Source organism: Coregonus lavaretus (genome assembly GCF_964263955.1).
Source record: "Coregonus lavaretus genome assembly, chromosome: 10".
NCBI lineage: Eukaryota > Metazoa > Chordata > Actinopteri > Salmoniformes > Salmonidae > Coregonus > Coregonus lavaretus.
Genome location: NC_139997.1, coordinates 6,641,753 through 6,662,538, shown reverse-complemented (window position 1 = coordinate 6,662,538; position 20,786 = coordinate 6,641,753). Strand labels below are relative to the sequence as shown.

Genomic DNA, 20,786 nt, shown 5'->3' with positions numbered 1-20,786 from the left:
TCAGAGACCCAAGATGTTGTTTACTTAGCTTCGCAGTAGCCCTTTCCACTTGGAAATTGCAGATTGTGTCATTAATAAGCACCTAAATTGGAACGCGGAGGCTGTACAGTAACATGCTTTACGCAACGTCAGAGCTCAGGTTCTCCGCTTCACAGTGCTGTATAGGTTTTCATCAATAATAATCAATCTTTATGTTTACGATCGCTGTGTTAGATCCAGTTACACGATGACATGGCGTTACACCCTGGGTTGTCCTAAACAGAACAAGCCTATGTTTGTCATATCGTGAAGAAAATTTGCAGCGGAACACACACCTGAATGCACTCATGACTCCATTCTATGCGCACCAAAATTACAATCTGTTTGTCTGAATTGCAAAGCCAAACACTGTAAGATCATATTTTATAACTTAGCTAGCCATGTTAGCAATAGAATAAGCTTTCAAATGATGCCCACCTGACCCAGATTGCGATTTATATAATGGAATGTTTTTGGATTGTGTAAACAACAGTAATTGTGTGATGGTGGGGACGCAGGGTTGTGTTCAAAACAAACTACAAGTGTGCTTGCGTCAGTTCCTCAATGGCAAAGGTATGAAACAAACAAAAAAAAGCATTCCTCATGAAGCTTGTTGAGAGAATGCCAAGAGTGTGCAAAGCTGTCATCAAGGCAAAGGGTGGCTATTTGAAGAATCTGAAATATACAATTATATTTTGATTTGCTTAACACTTTTTTGGTTACTGCATGATTCCACGTGTTATTTCATAGTTTTGATGTCTTCACTATTATTCTACAATGTAGAAAATAAAGAAAAGCCCTGGAATGAGTAGGTATGTCCAAACTTTTGACTGGTACTGTATGTATTCCTGAACTTATTTAGGCTTGCCATAACAAAGGGGTTTAATACCTATTGACTCAAAACATTTCAGCTTTTCATTTTCAATACATTTGAAAACACTTATAAAAACATGTTTTTACTTTGTCATTATGGGGTATTGTGTGTAGATTGGTGAGGGGGGAAAATAATATATTTAATCAATTTTGAGTTCAGGCTGTAACGCAACAAAATGTGGAATAGGTCAAGGGGTATGAATACTTTCTGAAGGCACTGTACAGTATAGTTAAGGGAAAGGGGATACCTAGTCAATTGCACAACAATGTATTCAACCAAAATGTGTCTTCCGCATTTAACCCACCCCTCTGAATGTGGGGGTTAACTGCCTTGCTCAAGGGCTGCCTAGCCAGCACGCTATAGTTACAGTATAGCTAGCAGCCTAGCCAGCACGCTACAGTTGCAGTATAGCTAGCAGCCTAGCCAGCACGCTACAGTATAGCTAGCAGCCTAGCCAGCACGCTACAGTTGCAGTATAGCTAGCAGCCTAGCCAGCACGCTACAGTTGCAGTATAGCTAGCAGTCTAGCCAGCACGCTACAGTTGCAGTATAGCTAGCAGCCTAGCCAGCACGCTACAGTTGCAGTATAGCTAGCAGTCTAGCCAGCACGCTACAGTTGCAGTATAGCTAGCAGCCTAGCCAGCACGCTACAGTATAGCTAGCAGTCTAGCCAGCACGCTACAGTTACAGTATAGCTAGCAGCCTAGCCAGCACGCTACAGTTGCAGTATAGCTAGCAGCCTAGCCAGCACGCTACAGTTGCAGTATAGCTAGCAGCCTAGCCAGCACGCTACAGTTGCAGTATAGCTAGCAGCCTAGCCAGCACGCTACAGTTGCAGTATAGCTAGCAGCCTAGCCAGCACGCTACAGTTGCAGTATAGCTAGCAGCCTAGCCAGCACGCTACAGTATAGCTAGCAGCCTAGCCAGCACGCTACAGTATAGCTAGCAGCCTAGCCAGCATGCTACAGTTGCAGTATAGCTAGCAGCCTAGCCAGCACGCTACAGTTGAAGTATAGCTAGCAGCCTAGCCAGCACGCTACAGTTGCAGTATAGCTAGCAGCCTAGCCAGCACGCTACAGTTGCAGTATAGCTAGCAGCCTAGCCAGCACGCTACAGTTGCAGTATAGCTAGCAGCCTAGCCAGCACGCTACAGTTGCAGTATAGCTAGCAGCCTAGCCAGCACGCTACAGTTGCAGTATAGCTAGCAGCCTAGCCAGCACGCTACAGTATAGCTAGCAGCCTAGCCAGCACGCTACAGTATAGCTAGCAGCCTAGCCAGCATGCTACAGTTGCAGTATAGCTAGCAGCCTAGCCAGCACGCTACAGTTGAAGTATAGCTAGCAGCCTAGCCAGCACGCTACAGTTGCAGTATAGCTAGCAGCCTAGCCAGCACGCTACAGTTGCAGTATAGCTAGCAGCCTAGCCAGCACGCTACAGTTGCAGTATAGCTAGCAGCCTAGCCAGCACGCTACAGTTGCAGTATAGCTAGCAGCCTAGCCAGCACGCTACAGTATAGCTAGCAGCCTAGCCAGCACGCTACAGTTGCAGTATAGCTAGCAGCCTAGCCAGCACGCTACACTTGCAGTATAGCTAGCAGCCTAGCCAGCACGCTACATTTACAGTATTCCTTGAACGTTTCTCAGCACACCATAGATCGGCAGCTTGAGTCAGAGGAATGTTTTGGTTTTATTTGTCTTCCTTGAAAGCGGTGAAATTAGTATTTCCCCTCCCATGTGAGCCAAGTTCAGGAGGACAGGCTGGAAGGGTTCTGAGAGCAGTGGGTGCTGGTAGTTTCACAGCAGAGGACTCCTAAAGAGGTTTTGTCTCTGGGAAACTAAATCGAACCATGAAATCAGTTGCTAAAGATGAGGAAAAGAGAAAAGACAGTAAAAAGGGGAAAGAAAGAGGGTCTTAAAGAGCCCGGTGGTGCAGCTCAGTGAGGGGGACTATAGGCCTTTTAGGGTTTTCACCAGGGGCGTTTTAGAGATGCATTAAATGTTAATTTGCCTGGTGGGGAAAATGGTAACACAGATGAAGTTGCTTTAGAAAGCCTTTTGAGCCTTCTTGGGCATCCACAGGTAAACAGTGAGTAGTTTAAAAGGTAGAATATTGTGGAGGTAGCTGAAACCTACAGTAAATGCAGGCCGTATACATTTCACAGTAGGCGTCAATAAGAATTTAACAGCCATGATGTGATCTTTGTTTGTATATAAGCCAACAGTACGTGGGCATTTCTGCATTCTGGCGGTAGAGGAACAGACAGACGTGGATCTATTCAATGACTGGCTGTTAACGTGGCTCAACATCCTGATGTTTTGATAGCTACACATCCTGCAGTGTGTGATTTATCTATGAACCATACAGGGAGATCTGATCAAGACAGGGAGTCTCCAAGACACACACAGTACACACAGTACACATAAGAGGTGGGCAGTGGGAGGGAGGACGGTGCCTGGTTCTGCCTGGGATCTGTAAGCGATCTTGCCCACCAAGGTTGCTGGAGATCCTCCCTCTCCCTTCGTCCCTCTCCCCTTTCCCTTCCTTTACCCGCTCTTTTCCTCTCCCTCACTCCCCACCCCCTCTCCCTGGCCCTCTTCCTTTCTCCCTCCTTCCCTGGCCCTGGCCCACACTCTCTGGGCACCTGCCCTTGGCTATCACAACCAGGAGCACCACAAGGTCTCAGGGCTGCATCTGCTCTTTCACAGCTCCTAAAATAGTCCCTGGTCCCGGACAGAGTACGCCCTGAGCTCTGTGTAACAGATCACATTAGTCTCTAAGAAAATACACCTAGCGAAAAGGACTATTCTAGCCAGTGAGGTATTAAATGAATGCTAGCTAGTGACCTACTGAGGATTTCTCAAACACAAGCTAATACTGTTTTTGCCTTTTAGGATTTCTCCTCTCTCTGAATCGCACTCCGGCCTCAGTTCAATAAGAGGCTATGCGTTAGTGGTACTGTTTAGGGGCATTTCTGAGGTACCATTTAAAGCCCTTTTTGCTTTTCGCTGTGGTGAAGTACTGCACAGGAAGTAAGATTCTAACTAGCTGAGCGGAACACTGAGTATCACCTCTGATGTTCTAATTCTAGAATACCGCTAGATCGGTGGTCACCAAACTTTTATGAGTCAAAATGCAGGCCGAAATCTACCTCTCAGATTATTATTATTATTATGCAGTAGGCTATAGGCCCAATACATTGTCACTGCATATTGGTTATGCTTGAATTGCCCTGCCAACGTTGTTCTTGTCAGACCGTTTTTAAATGATATAAAACAATTGTAGATATATGTAATAGATCATTTGTTGTATTACTTGAGGGACAGCTGAGTGAGCATAACATATTTTTGTATTTTTATTATTGTAGTTTCGATCTTGTCTCATCGTTGCAACTCCCCAACGGGCTCGGGAGAGGCGAAGGTGGAGTCATGCGTCCTCCGAAACATGACCCGCCTAACCGTGCTCCTTAACACCCGCCAGTTTAACCCGTAAACCAGCCGCACCAATGTGTTGGAGGAAACACTGTTCAACTGACGACCGAAGTCAGCCTGCAGGCACCCGGTCCGCCACAAGGAGTCGCTAGAGCGTGATGAGCCAAGTAAAGCCCCCCCGGCCAAATCCTCCCCTAACCCGGACGATGCGGGCCAATTGTGCGCCGTCCTATGGGACTCCCGGCCACTGCCGGTTGTGGCACAGCCTGGTAATGAACCCGGGTCTGTAGTAATGCCTCTAGCACTGCGATGCACTGCCTTAGACCGCTGCACCTCTCGTGAGGCCCCCCTTTTTTTTAATTTTTTTTATGGACTGATGGCCAGTCTGAGGGGAGGGAGGGAGCAGCCATGAGGCTGCCTCTCACCCGACTCACCATCCCTCCTCTCTCCATCCCTCCACTGAGAAAATAAACCGAAGGCTTTATCTTTGGGTGTTTTACAGAAATGTTTGGGCATCGACTAGGAATGCCTTGGAGATCAACCAGTCGATCGCTAGATTCTCGAATTGTGCGCTAGCTAGCACTCTTTTCTTACTGGTACCTCTGAGGTTGTCTATAGCACCTTTTGTAAAGCACCCTGTGAAGGACAGACAAGTCGTTAGTGTTAACTGGGATCAGGATGACGCTCAACGTGGTGGGAGAATGCTCTGAACGGCAGCAGGAGGTCACACTGGGTGTAAACTATACCATGTATGTTGTCTAGACACGTCAATGACAGCCACGTCTGTCTCGCTGTAGAAGGTCCCTAGATCCATAAATATGGGGAAGGGAAGCGGAATAGTTACCCCATCTAGTTGTTCCTTTTCTAGGTGACCAACAGTGCAAGCCTTCTCATTCTAATTTAGCAGGAGCAGATGGTGATATTAAGTTAGTTCTTTTCATCTTTTTAAGATGGTGTACATGGTCATTACATTTTATTAGCGTTTCTCTCTTGACCGGGAGCTACGGTTAACCCAACTAGCAGGAGTTTTTTTTTTTTTTTTTTTTTTTTTTTTACACACTTATGCATTCGTGTCTCTCTCTCACACACACACACAGCTACTTCAACTGTTTGTTTATGGTCTTTGTTTAGTCTTCTGACAGCCCATGTGACCTGGTAAAGGGTGTGTTGTTTTGAAATAGCACTACATCACCGTCTAAATATACCCTTTGCAAGGACTGACCCTTCATTTCCCTTTAGTGTGGTCACTGTAGGTTGACTAACAGGCTCAGCATGGATCCTGAACCCAGTTATTATATATGAGGGATACATTTTATGTCCCTAGCGTAGCATAGTGTTCTTTCTGTGCTCAGCGAGTGACTCTCCTTCAGTCTTATGTGATTTAACTTAAAGTTCTACTCATTTCATCAAATAAAAGTTTATTGATCGCGTACACAGATTTGCAGATGTTATCACAGGTGCAGTGAAATTGTGTTTTCTAGCTCCAACAATGCAGTAATATTTAGCAAAACAATACATACAAAAAAACACACAAAGTAAAAAAAAAAAAATATCTGTCCTTTCGTCTTCCACTGTCCTCCTCTCTCTCCCCCTCTGTCCGCTCTCTCTCTCTCTCTCCTCTCTCCTCTCTCCTCTCTCTCTCTGGCCCCGGCCCCGGCCCACACTCTCTGGGCAACTGCTATCAGAACAAGCAATATCAGAGTCTGGAATATAAATATACTCTCTCTCATATATTTACCCACTTTATATGTATATACTGTATTCTAGTCAAAACTCCTCCTATATAACTATACTGTCCATAGACACCATTATACAGTGCCTTCAGAAAGTATTGAGACCCCTTGACTTTCTAAAATTGATTTAATAAAAAAATGATCCTCTCTCTGAATCGCACTCCGGCCTCAGTTCAATTAGTGGCTATGTGTTAGTGGTACTGTTTAGGGGCTTTTCTGAGGTACCATTTAAAGCCCCTTTTGCTGTGGTGAAGTGCCAGGAAGTACGATTCTATCTAGCTTAGCGGAACACTGAGTATCACCTCTGATGTTCTAATTCTAGAATACCGCTAGATCGGTGGTCACCAAACTTTTGAGTCAAAATGCAGGCCGAGATCTACCGCTCAGATTTCTTTTTTTTAACTTGACTTAATAAACATAAGCCTATGCAACATTAACCAATTAAAAACAGTCCTGTAGTAATGAGGTTTGTGCAGTAGGCTATAGGCCCAATACATTATCACTGCATATTGGCTATGCTTGAATTGCCCTGCCAATGTTGTTCTTGTCAGACTGTTTTTAAAATGATATAATTTTTTTTTAGATATATGATCACACCGGTAATAGGTCATTTGTTGTATTACTTGAGGGACAGCTGAGTGAGCATAACATTTTTGTATGGAGAGGCGAAGGTGGAGTCATGCGTCCTCCGAAACATGACCCGCCTAACCGCGCTCCTTAACACCCGCCAGCTTAACCCGTAAACCAGCCGCACAAATGTGTCGGGGGGAAAACACTGTTCAAGAACACAGCCTCCATCATTCTTAAATGGAAGTTTGGAACCACCAAGACTCTTCCTAGAGCTGGCTGCCTGGCCAAACTGAGCAATCGGGGGAGAAGGGCCTTGGTCAGGGAGGTGACCAAGAACCCGCTGGTCACTCTCAAATCTCTGTGGAGACCTTCCAGAAGGACAACCATCTCTGCAGCACTCCACCAATCAGGCCTTTATGGTAGAGAGGCCAGACGGAAGGCACTCTTCAGTAAAATGCACATGACAGCCCGCATGTAGTTTGCCAAAAGGCACCTAAAGACTCTCAGACCATGAGAAACAAGATTCTCTGGTCTGATGAAACCAAGATTGCACTCTTTGGCCTGAATGCCAAGCGTCATGTCTGGAGGAAACCTGGCACCATCCCTACGGTGAAACATGGTGGTGGCAGCATCATGCTGTGGGGATGTTTTTCAGTGGTAAGGACTGGGAGACTAGTCAGGATCGAGACAAAGATTAACAGAGCAAAGTACAAAGATCCTTGACGAAAACCTGCTCCAGAGCGCTCAGGACCTCAGACTGGGTTGAAGGTTCACCTTCCAACAGGACAACAACCCTAAGCACACAGCCAAGACAACGCAGGAGTGGCTTCAGGACAAGTCTCTGAATGTCCTTGAGTGGCCCAGCCAGAGCCCGGACTTGAACCCGATTGAACATCTCTGGAGAGACCTGAAAATAGCTGTGCGGCAACGCTCCCCATCCAACCTGACAGAGCTTGAGAGGATCTGCAGAGAACAAGGGGAAAAACTCTCCAAATACAGGTGTGCCAAACTTGTAGCGTCATACCCAAGAAGACTCAAGGCTGAAAGCGCTGCCAAAGGTGCTTCAACAAAGTACTGAGTAAAAGGTCTGAATACTTATGTAAATGTGATATTTCAGTTTTTATTTATTTATAAATTAGCAAACATTTCTAAAAACCTGTTTTTGCTTTGTCATTATGGGGTATTGTATGTAGGTTGGGGGGGGGGGAAATAATTCAATCAATTTTAGAATAAGGCTGTAACCTAACAAAGTGGTTAAAGTCAAGGGGTCTGAATACTTTCCGATGCCACTGTATATGCTGTCTATGGACAGAATATGAATAGGTGTGGACAGCAGTAGTTATGTAGGATGAGTCTTGACTAGAATACAGTATATACATATAAAGTGGGTAAAACAGAATGTAAACATTATTAAAGGGACCAGTGTTCAATGACTCTATGTACATGGGGCAGAAGTCTCTAAGGTGCAGGGTAGAGTACCGGGTGGTAGCCGGCTAGTGACAGTGACTAAGGTTCAAAGCAAGGTACTGGGCGGAGGCCAGCTAGTGGTGACTGTTTAACAGTCTGATGGCCTGGAGATAGAAGCTGTTGTTCAGTCTCTCGGGTCCCAGCTTTGATGCACCTTTACAGTCTCCTCTTCCTAGATGGTAGCAGGGTGAACAGGCCGAGGCTCGGGTGGCTGAGGTCCTTGATTATCTTCTTGGCCTTCCTGTGACACCGGGTGCTGTAGATGTCCTGGAGGTCAGGCAGTGTGTTCACTTAAGTTGATATAAGAGTCGCAGTTTCTTATAATTTTTTTATTAAAACAATCAATGCTATATTAAATGTCCAAAAGGTTTTCTCATAATATAGGCCTACATTGTCTGGTTTAATCATGATTGTAAATGACGTTTCATTGAGGGCATCCACATCCACATCTAGCCTTAAGTATAATGTCATGTCCCAGTACGGTCACATCTGTAGCCAAACCCAAGCTCAACCTTATAGTTATAGTGGAGTAGACATCAGACATCTGTCAGGCAGCATCGCAGAGAGATGCGGCGGTCTCAGTGTTGTGTTACAGGCCTGCATGTTGACACACGGTACCAAATGCCACATGTTGCAGATGCTACTGCGACGTTGGAAATGATGTAGATCTATCTGAAAACGTGGTGTTCTCCTTGGGTTGAGTGTGTTTGGTTTCTGTCGGGAATGTCTCATTCATCCTCCAATCTGGTAAAGGTCATGGATCTGGAGGGCATGTTAGTCCGTTTCAAACTAACAGAATTATGAACAGAACACAACTGAGTGTATTGATTTTGATCGTGATGCGCTGTGAACGAAACAACAGCGGAACTGACATGTCCTGTTTCAGCTTGGACAAACTGTTACTGGATATAACTCTCAGGACACCCTCACCACAAACCAGAGTATCTGAGGGACATGAAAGTGGATGAACCATCCTGGAAGAGAAGATACTGAACCGCTCCAGAAGAGGAGAGAGAAAGGGATTGTTAGGGGCTGTCAATGGGAACCGAACGACAGGAAGAGGGAAGAGCAGCAGATTTTGGCAGGATGGCGCTGGGAGGACCAGGAGAGTGCATCCACATTGATGTTGTCAGATCAATGAGTTATCACAGCAAGTGCCAACAGGCCGGGGTGCTGAGGGCCGGGGGGAGAGGAAAGCTGGCAGGGAGAGGGCCTGAAAGGCTGGGAGGCATTGGCAGGCACTGAATGTCCAGGCTGAGGCAGGCAGACCCATCGACCTGCCAGTTAGCTGTGACCTGCTAGCACTGCAGCACTGCAGAGCGAGCACCAGAGCAGGTGTCAAACTCACTGTGTGTCCAAAGAAGCTGAGTTCAGGATAGACAAAGGGCTCAAAGAGACATGCCAGCATGGCTACAGTTTTAAAGAGGCATGCCAGTAGGCCTATGGCTATAGTTTTAAATATCTCTCTGTCTGTGTGGCTGGTGCGGTGCCAACTTGTTCCCCTCTTCTTGTATTGTAATAGATTTGATTTTGAATGTAGTACTGAACTAAGAAATGGTTGTGTTAAATCTCCTTCCCTCGGTTTTGATCATCTTTAGTTGCATTTGGCTCTGTGTTCTGATAATCTAGTCTGGCATTTAGATTGGCAATGCTGGGAAGAGATCTAGGTTAGTGCGGAATGGTGAAAGTGGGCATCCTCCACCTTTCGGTGGTGTTTTGTGTCCATTCATTGTTCAGTTACTGTATGAAGATGATGATGCACATGGGGAGAAGGGAGATTCAGTGCCCTCCCGGTCTTTCGAAAACAATAGGTCTTTGTGTCTTTGACCCCCTTTAATGTCCTAGGCTGTGAGTGACTGGATAGGGTGGAATTTGGTACTCCGTCTAAAATGGAATTCTTCGGTTCATCATTCGAAAACATTCTTATTCTATGGATTACTACATTCAGCATTCCTAGATATTATGGTGTGGAACTGGAATTCTCCCCCAGGACGTGTATTTTCAATTACATCGGGTCACTGATCAATGAGTTCTCCTAGCTGTTGTCGCCTGAGACTGATTTCCAATATGTGTTGTGTTTTATGATCCCTCCTCGGGGGAATCGTTAATTACTACATCATCTCTCTGTAATGGTAGCAGAACTGTGTCAGTAGGCCAGGCAAGGGGTTGGTTGGTTAGTTAGTTCCCTTTTCATTGTTTGTTCTGTCACACTAGGTGGTATGTCAAATAATAAAGACATACTGTGAAACTAAAACTCAAAATGCAAGATATTGGTTTGTAAAACTGTGGGGAAAGTATTATTTTCTAATAACATGAGTTGTCCGATGAGTCTGTTTTCGCTTTACACCTAGAGAAAGCAAAGGATATTCTACTTCACGATGCCTTCGGGTGTCTCCTCCCACTCCTTGCTTCAGTCTATGGTCTACAATTATATAAAACCATTGCTTATGATGCTCACATGCTGAAATTATGAAGTTACATTTATTTTGGCAGCAACTGGTGTCCATATGGTTCTTCTTAGGTGAATTGAATTCCTGCCCAGCCTTCTTCTGCATTGTATGTTTAATCTTGGCTCTTGTTCTCTTTGTATATCAGAAAGCATAACTTTTTCCCACTGAAAAGGAAGCATGGTTTTAAGAATAATTACTACCTTTAGCTTGCTAGGAAATGCGATTAGTATCTATACGCCCACGTCACATGAACCTGTCCCAGGCCTTTAGCAGAGGTGTAGCCTACTGCTGTTTAGTATATACCATACCTTCACCTGGGCCTGGGAAACCAGAATTACCTGCTCTTGTGCCGGTGTCACCTTTCCTTTGTGAAAGGCTTGAATGGCGCGCAATAAACGTAGCTTTTCCCTTCTCCCTTGTGAGTCCGTGCTGAGAGAATGGAGCCGCAATGGATAGCTGCCATTTCTTTACGGGCTCCTGACAAATTCTGCAATTTTTTTGCCCTGATCTTAACTTTTTGTGCGTAATGTTTACGCCATCGTTTCCTATGACCGAAAAGAAGCTTCTGGACATCAGAACAGCGATCACTAACCTCGATTTGGATCAAGGTTTATACTTGAAAGAGTCGTAGGCACAGGACACACTGCTCACCACAGACCAGGCCCTAATCCCAGAGACTCTGAAAAGACGCCGCAAGAGAGGCCGACGTGCGGGCACCCTGACGAAACTACGTTGGTGAGTACATAAACGGCCTCTACCCATCCGTTCTATTGGCGAACGTATAATCACCGGAGAACAAACTGGACGAGCTTCGTTGGAGACTGTCCTATCAACGGGACCTGAAGAACTGGAATTCTTCGTAGCTGAACAAGGACATGGAGAATATACAGTGCATTCGGAAATTATTCAGACCCCTTCACTTTTTCCACATTTTGTTACGTTACAGCCTTATTCTAAAATGGATTAAATTGTTTTTTTCCCCCTCATCAATCTACACACAATACCCCATAATGACAAAGCAAAAACAGGTTTTTAGAATGTTTTGCTAATTTATAAAAAAAATTAATTACATTTACATAAGTATTCAGACCCTTTACTTAGTACTTTGTTGAAGCACCTTTGGCAGCGATTACAGCCTCGAGTCTTCTTGGGTATGACGCTACAAGCTTGGCACACCTGTATTTGGAGTTTCTCCTATGCTTCTCTGCAAATTCTCTCAAGCTCTGTCAGGTTGGAAGGGGAGCGTCGCTGCACAGCTATTTTCAGGTCTCTCCAGATGTTTGTTCGGGTTCAAGTCTGGGCTCTGGCTGGGCCACTCAAGGACATTCAAAGACTTGTCTCGAAGCCACTCCTGCGTTGTCTTGGCTGTGTGCTTAGCGTCGTTGTCCTGTTGGAAGATGATTCTTCACCCCAGTCTGAGGTCCTGAGCGCTCTGGAACAGGTTTTCATCAAGGATCTCTCTGTACTTTGCTCCGTTCATCTTTCCCAATCCCTGCCGCTGAAAAACATCCCCACAGCATGATGCTGCCACCACCATGGTTCACCATAGGGATGGTGCCAGGTTTCTTCCAGATGTGACGCTTGGTATTCAGGCCAAAGAGTTCAATCTTGGTTTCATCAGACCAGAGCATCTTGTTTCTCATGGTCTGAGTCCTTCAGGTGCCTTTTTGGCAAACTCCAAGTGGGCTGTCATGTGCCTTTTACTGAGGAATGGCTTCCATCTGGCCACTCTACCATAAAGGCCTGATTGGTGGAGTGCTGCAGATGCAGAGATGGTTGTCCTTCTGGAAGGTTCTCCCATTTCCACAGAGGAACTCCAGACCTCTGTCAAAATGACCATCGGGTTCTTTGTCACCTCCCTGACCAATGCCCTTCTCCCCCGATTGCTCAGTTTGGCCGGGTGGCCAGCTCTAGGAAGAGTCTTGGTGGTTCCAATCATCTTCCATTTAAGAATGATGGAGGCTACTGTGTTCTTGGGACCTTCAATGCTGCAGAAATGTTTCTGGTACCCTTCCCCAGATCTGTGCCTCGACACAATCCTGTCTCATAGCTCTACGGACAATTCCTTCGACCTCATGGCTTGGTTTTTGCTCTGACATGCACTGTCAACTGTGGGACCTTATATAGACAGGTGTGCCTTTCCAAATCATGTCCAATCAATTGAATTTACCACAGGTGGTTGTAGAAACATCTCAAGGATGATCCATGGAAACAGGACGCACCTGAGCTAAATTTCGAGACTCACAGCAAAGGGTCTGTATACTTATGTAAATAAGGTATTTCCGAATAAACTGTACCAGGCGGTGTCAGAGGAAGGCCCTAAAAATTGTTAGACTCCAGCAACCCAAGTCATAGCCTGTTCTCTCTACTACCGCACCGTATGCATTGGGTGTAACCTGATTAGGGCGTCCACCCACGGTGCTCAAAATGACAAATCACATTTAGGTTATGGTCTTTTAATCTTAACAGAACATGCGAATCGAGGGTGCAATGACGTGTGTCCTTACTTCTCACTTTGAAGACGTTAGAACAACTGTCCACGTTTACTTTTCCTCAGCCAACAAGACAAGTAACGAACAGCGAACTCACTAAACTATGCATACGCAGCGCGTGAGTTTCATGTTTTGAGGAAGCACATTTTCACCATTTAAAATGCACCTTTTATAATAAAATATTCCATGCATCTTCGCATTTGCAGATATATGGGGCGGAAGGTAGCTTAGTGGTTAAGAGCGTTGTGCCAGTAACCGAAAGGTCGCTGGTTCTAATCCCCGAGCCGACTAGGTGAAAAATCTGTCTGTGCCCTTGAGCAAGGCACCCTAATTGCTCCTGTAAGTCGCTCTGGAAAAGAACGTCTGCTAAATGACTAAAATGTAAATATGTAAGATAGCCTACCATCCGTAATGTGGTGAGTAGATTGGATAGTCATAATTTAGGCTAATAATATAACTCAAGTCAATGTTAGCAAAAAAGACAGTTCAATGCATGACTAAGTGTGTAGAGGCCTGGGCTATAGCCTATTCAATTCATGCAATTCTACTACACTTTATATGACTGGAGACATTAGCAGAATCTTTTTTTAATACGACAAATTACAAGATAGCCTACTCTGCTGACGCTGACAAACAGATCAATAAAAACAACGTTGTCCATATAATAGGCCTACGAGAAGGGGCGACACAAATATAATATGACGTCCAATCTAAACTGGAGGAGTGGATTTTAAGTGGCACTGACCCAACTGATGGTGACTGTGCAGTGCGCGCTCTCCGGGGATATGGCCGATGCTCTCTGCCGGTGCTCTCTGCCGGTGCCATTAAGATAGGCTATAGGCCTACTGTTGTTCGCTCAATTAAGTTGACAATTTTGACATTTAGTCTTTTAATTTGTCTTCTCTTTACAGCCATTTGCTTTTCCCATGATGTTTTCCCATGATTTAATTTTTTTAAATATTGCGATATGCCTATCTGGGCCTCGCTACTTTTCACTGACAGTCACAACTCGACAATAATCTATTTGGTATTTGCCGCGAGCTCTGCCCAAATATCACTTGCTGCCTTTCCTTTAGACTGTAGGCAATGCAATTTAAAACAATCCACACTTTTTTTTTATCAAGGCCAGGGGAAGCTAATGATCCTCTGTGGCCAAATCATGCTTTAGTAGCCTATTTTGAATGATTTGAATGAATCTGATGCAACAAATGAGAATGTTTAGCTTACCGTTTTGATAAACTATTATTTCTTAACATTATTATCGCAGTAATACGCACCAGGCAGTAGGCTATGCACAAATGTGCATTTGGCTACTGGACAATGAAAGAAAGTTGAAAACCAATAGAACATGAGAGAAATGGACTGCTGGTTTCAATGGCATATGGAAGTCTTTATGAAATCACTGCCTCCAAGGATATGGTTGCATTTTGCCTAAGCTACTTGGAATTTTCAGCCAACTTACAAGCAAATAATTTTATGAATTTATTGTTTATAAATCAGCTTGCAAGGTTGCTAGCCAACTAGCCTGCTAACGTTAGCCTGCTAAAGTTAGCCCTACAAGCCTGCTAACGTTATGTGACCGCATGAGTTAGCCAGTTGTTATCAACACCTAGCTTACAGCTACATTAAAAGAAACCAACGTTTTGGAAATGCATAACGCCATCTAACCAGCTATCAAATAATGTTACCGGTGTATGCAGTTTTATCTTAGCCAGCCAGCTAAAGTCCGTTATTTTAGCCTGCTAGCTAGCTTAGCCAGCTAACTAGCATAGCTATCCAACCACTATGGCGACGTAGTAAGAACACCAACTAGTCTAGCACAGGCACAAAACACACACACAAAAAAGCCAGCAGATATAAATGAGAGAGAGCGGAGACTTATTGATTAATGGCGGAGTTAGCTACCAAAGAAAAGCTAAGATAAGGCTGAGGGAGAGTCAGCTTAATCCAATAGCGATATATAGTGCGGTAAATCCAAAGTAGATGCAGAGAGGCAGTAATCCAGGGGCGGCATTGGGCACAGGAGACGAGGGAAAGAGTCGACAATAAGACTGCGATGGTAGGAGGGCTCCAGCAGATGGAAATGATCACAACAACACAGTGTCAGCTGCCGTGGTGCATTAGTCCTAAGGCAAGGTTGGGTGAAAAAAAGGTAGCCTACTTCATGGAGAACAGGTTAAAAAAAGTTGACCAAACAAATTGGAGGACAAAAAAAAAAAAAAACTGACCAGACAAGATACTAAACAATTAGAGCAGGCAGGAATGATTTTCCACTTTTCCTTTTGAGCCAGAAGCAAGCCTGCCGGTTGTGCAGGATAAGTCAGAGCTGCCTGAACTGGAGCAGCCGAGCAGGACCATGCGGCCCCCACGTGGGAGAATCGGATTCTTTACATCACACCTCGTGATTGGTGGATTGCTGCTCACCACTGCCAACACTCGGTCTGCATGGCTAGTGGCTAACGTTAGCCAGCTCGAGCTAGCTAACACAGAGTAGATTCTCCATATGACGTTGAGAAATAGTGCGTTGTGGGTAGAAGATATCTGGAAATAAGTTAATAAATATGTTTAAAAAACAAAAACATAATTGTTTGTAGTTATAGGTAACCAGATCGTGACTGCAACTAAGTTACAAAGTCTTTGACCACACTGTTGTTACTTTGGTGAATAAGCAATCGATGAATCTTCCATGCAGCCACATTAGAAATAATTTGTTTTGATTTGATAAAATGTCCTATTACAGTATGTTACTGCCTCAATAGTGTGTGTTTTGTGTTGCAGAATATTTGTATTATAATCCTACCTAGGATAGAAGAATAAGGTCATTTAGATTAGAGATGTGTTTTCATATTTCAGTTGGGTTTTGTGGGCTCATATATTTCACAGGTTTATGAGCTTTCTCCAGCCTGAGCTGACCAACTCTGACCTAGAAATACATAGGCCTACTATGTATTTAAATTTAAGAGCATTGACAGCAAGTCAAACATGTCACTATATCAGACAAATATTTTATGTAATGTAACGAGCAACTCAAGTTAGGTTGACAAGCATCAACATTTTTCAGATCTTTTTTTTTTGTATGTTTTTTTCCAATGCGATTAGTTGTGCAATTCCAGAGTTCCAGACTTGACCTAATTAATTATCCCTGTGGGGTATTTATGGGTGTACTAAACCAATCCAGTTGACCATATGAACAATAGGCAGAGACCCCTGACTCTGTCAGAGGTGTTTGCCACTTGCACCATCCAGGGAGTTCCTTCCTCTCTCTGCCCGAGGGATAGTTGGAGAAATAGGTAGGCCTTCCAAAGTCATAGATATGGGTTGTTGTATGGTCTTATCGTCTTTGTCAACGGACAAAAAGCTTTGTAATTGGTTTCTTATCAGAGCCGTGTCAGGAAACTGACATTAATAGCAGAGTAACATAACGCTGCTGTGAATTAGTACATAGAAAAGGGACAGTAAAATCGGATTACATGTTTTATATAATCTGTAATGCTGCTGGGAAGGTTGTCATGTAAAGCCCTTTGCGGAAGAGAAGAGATCCGCCTTTCAGTTTTTTCAAAAAAGGCTACAGCGTGCCCTAATGAACATGACCCCACCTAAGCAGCAGCAGAGCATGGCTGTCTCTCGCTCTCTCTCGCTCGCTCGCTCTCTTTCTCTGCATGTTAAATGAAGAGCGCATGGTCCCTCTCTCTGTCGGACTGAGTGACTCCCATCATGTTAGTTCAGGGCCCTGTCATCACATGCTTTCTGCTCTCCCTCCCTCCCTTACCCAACCTGAACTCAACACCCGCGGTCTTGTACTTTGATCAAGATAGTGTACAGTACGGGTCAAAAGTTTGGAGACACCTACTCATAATATGATCTTGTTATTTTACCAAAATAGGGCCATCTTCTGTATACCCCCCTACCTTGTCACAAAACAACTGATTGACTCAAACGCATTAAGACGGAAATAAATTCCACAAATTAACTTTTAAGAAGGCACACCTGTTAATTGAAATGCATTCCAGGTGACTACCTCATGAAGCTGGTTGAGAGAATGCCAAGCGTGTGCAAAGCTGTCATGAAGGCAAAGGGTGGCTATTTGAAGAATCTCAAATCTCAAATATATATTGATTTGTTTAACACTTTTGGTTACTACATGATTCCATGTGTGTTATTTCATAATTTGGATGTCTTCACTATTATTCTACAATGTAAAAATAAAGAAAAACCCTTGAAAGAGTAGGTGTGTCCAAACGTTTGACTGGTAGTGTATGTATTACACAAACACAGGCTACACAGCTGTTGTCTTTAGCAGGTCTGTAGACTAGAGCTCGGCGTCGAGCTGAAGAGGCATGTCCTTCACGTATTTGATGTGAGTTGGGAGAGATGTTGTGAAATGTCTTTGGTTGGTGAAATAGTGTAAATGTGGTGTTCTGTTTGAGAGGAGTAACGGTTACTTGAGCGATAAGAAAAAGCACAAATACACGTATACTAGCTGTTGTAGTTTGATCTTGTGGCGGTCACACACCTGTAATTTGTCAGAACTAACCACTCAAGCCTCAGAGTATTATAACACATTTACCGATGACAAAGTGCCAAACTCGGTTACATCACTAAAACTGGGTTGCGATTTTGAGTCATTAGTATACAGGACAGGAATATGTTCCTCTGTCATAATGTGTAAATGCTTAAGCATGTCTCAATGTCTGTTTATGTATCTATCCACTGACACTGAGCACCGACCGTTTCAGTCACAGGGCCAAACTACAAGGTTTTCATGTTATAGCGTTTTTTTTTTTACGTGGTCTATCATCTTAACAGCAAGCGCTTGTTTTGCGTTTTTGTTTCCATTTTTTTCTTTGCATGTGTCTGTAGTTAACAGATGCGTTGGAAAGAGGATGATGCGGTCATAGGGGCCGTCTCTGAAAGGAAGTGGTTTACTGTGTGAGCAACTGTCTCTCTGCTGGTGATAAGATATATCTGTGTGTCTGAGGAGAACATTACCAGTCTTTTAGTCTCTTTACCTGCCTCTTTAGAAGAGACTGTGTATTAAATCAATGTTCTTGTGTTTTGTCATCACAGAGGAAACTTCACGGTTCCGAAGCTGCTCCCGGAATCCAACATGGTGTTCGGAGTTCTAGGTGTGTTCTTGGGTCTACTCCTTGAGGTTTCCACACACGGACCCCACAGCGTTCCCCGGACCTCCTGGAAACACGAAGGTATGGTAACATAATCAGCACATTCCCTCACAGACACTCACACTGCAGCAGACCTGGGTAAAGTATTCTCAAATACTTGAGGACTAGATTAAGTTTGCCCAGTACAATAGAACCAATGGACTGTAGAGAAATGATTTACCGGAGAGATGGTGGTAGGTCATTTTCTTCTAAAATTCTCATAAACATTCACCCAGGGTTCACTATTTTAAAGACATTACATCAGTCAACACAGTCTCCCTTGAGTCTCTGCCCAGCCTTTCAAGCTTCTTGAAGGGGGGAGGAAGTTCAGTAACTGTTTGTATGCTGCTATTGACAAATAATGGCTCCAGTAATCAAATCACATTTTATTTGTCACATGCTTGGTAAACAACAAGTGTAGACTAACAGTGAAATGCTTACTGACGGGTCCATTTCTAACAATGCAGGGTTAAAGATAAAAAAAATTGAAATGGTGATAAAAGGAATAAATACACAGTGAATAACAATAACGAGTAAAAAATAACACTGCTATATACAGGAAGTAGCAGGTAATAACATGGCTATATACAGGAAGTACCAGGTAATAACATGGCTATATACAGGGACTACCAGGTAATAACATGGCTATATACAGGAAGTAGCAGGTAATAACATGGCTATATACAGGGAGTACCAGGTAATAACATGGCTATATACAGGAAGTAGCAGGTAATAACATGGCTATATACAGGGAGTACCAGGTAATAACGTGGCTATATACAGGGAGTTCCAGGTAATAACGTGGCTATATACAGGAAGTAGCATGTAATAACATGGCTATATACAGGGAGTACCAGGTAATAACATGGCTATATACAGGAAGTAGCAGGTAATAACATGGCTATATACAGGAAGTAGCAGGTAATAACATGGCTATATACAGGAAGTACCAGGTAATAACATGGCTATATACAGGGAGTACCAGGTAATAACATGGCTATATACAAGGAGTACCAGGTAATAACATGGCTATATACAGGGAGTACCAGGTAATAACATGGCTATATACAGGGAGTTCCAGGTAATAACATGGCTATATACAGGAAGTTCCAGGTAATAACATGGCTATATAGGTAGCTTAGTGGTAAAGAGCGTTGTGCCAGTAACCGAAAGGTCGCTGGTTCTAATCCCCGAGCCAACTAGGTGAAAAATCTGTCTGTGTGCCCTTGAGCAAGGCACTTAACCCTAATTGCTCCTGTAAGTCGCTCTGGATAAGAGCGTCTGCTAAATGACTAAAAATGTAAATGTAAGTACCAGGTAATAACATGGCTATATACAGGGAGTTCCAGGTAATAACGTGGCTATATACAGAGAGTACCAGGTAATAACATGGCTATATACAGGGAGTTCCAGGTAATAACGTGGCTATATACAGGAAGTAGCAGGTAATAACATGGCTATATACAGGGAGTACCAGATAATAACATGGCTATATACAGGGAGTACCAGGTAATAACATGATTATATACAGGGAGTAACAGTACCGAGTCTATGTGCAGGGGTACAACGTAATTGAGGTGGCTATGTACATATAGGTAGGGATAAAGTGACTAGGCAACGGGATAGATAATAGACAGCAGCAGTGTGTATGTTGTGTTGAGGTGTGTGTGTGTGTGGGTAGAGTCCAGTGTGTGTGCATAATTGGTGCAAGAGTTAGCGCAAAAAAGGGTCAATGCATGTAGCTATTTAGCGGTCTTGTTTAGCAGTCTTATGGCTTGGGGGTAGAAGCTGTTCAGCGTCCTGTTGGTTCCAGACTTGGTGCACTGGTCCAGGCTATAGCTTGGGTGGCTGAAATCTTTGACAATTCTCTGGGCCTTCGTCTGACACCTGGATGGCAGGAAGCTTGGCCCCGGTGATGTACTGAGCCGTACGCATTACCCTCTGTAGTGCCTGGCGGTCAGATGCCGAGCAGTTGCCATACCAGGCGGTGATGCAACCAGTCAGGATGCTCTCGACGGTGCAGCTGTATAACTTTTTGAGGATCTGAGGACCCATGCCAAATCTTTTCAGTCTCCTGAGGGGGAATAGGCTTTGTCGTGCCCTCTTCATGACCGTCTTGGTTTGTTTGGACCATGATAGTTTGTTGGTGATGTGGACACCAAGGAACTTGAAGCACTCAACCTGCTCCACTACAGCCCCGTCGATGAGAATGGGGGCGTGCTCGGTCCTCCTTTTCCTGTAGTCCACAATCATCTCTTTTGTCTTGATCACGTTGAGTGAGAGGTTGTTATCCTGGCACCACACGGCCAGATCTCTGACCACCTCCCTATAAGGCTGTCTCATCGTTGTCTGTGATCAGGCCTACCACTGTTGTGTAGTCGGCAAACTTAATGATGGTATTGGAGTCGTGCTTGGCCATACAGTCATGGGTGAACAGGGAGTACAGGAGGGGGACTGAGCACGCACCCCTGAGGGGCCCCCGTGTTGAGGATCAGCGTGGCAGATGTGTTGTTAGCTACCCTTACCACCTGGGGGCGGCCCATCAGGACCTTAGTGTTCTTGGACACAGGGACTATGGTGGTCTGCTTGAAA

The 20,786-nt window shown here is 44.3% G+C and overlaps 1 protein-coding gene across 1 annotated transcript in view; it reads left to right on the top strand.

Moving 5' to 3' along the window:
* LOC311135709 (semaphorin-4D-like) overlaps positions 1 to 20,786 on the top strand; it is a 74,327-nt gene that overhangs the window by 34,847 nt on the left and 18,694 nt on the right. Inside the window, exon 4 of the mRNA XM_084169731.1 lies at positions 18,100 to 18,236. Coding sequence (XP_084025857.1) covers positions 18,140 to 18,236 — 97 coding nt within the window. The 5' untranslated portion in view covers positions 18,100 to 18,139. The remainder of the gene's footprint in view (positions 1 to 18,099; positions 18,237 to 20,786) is intronic.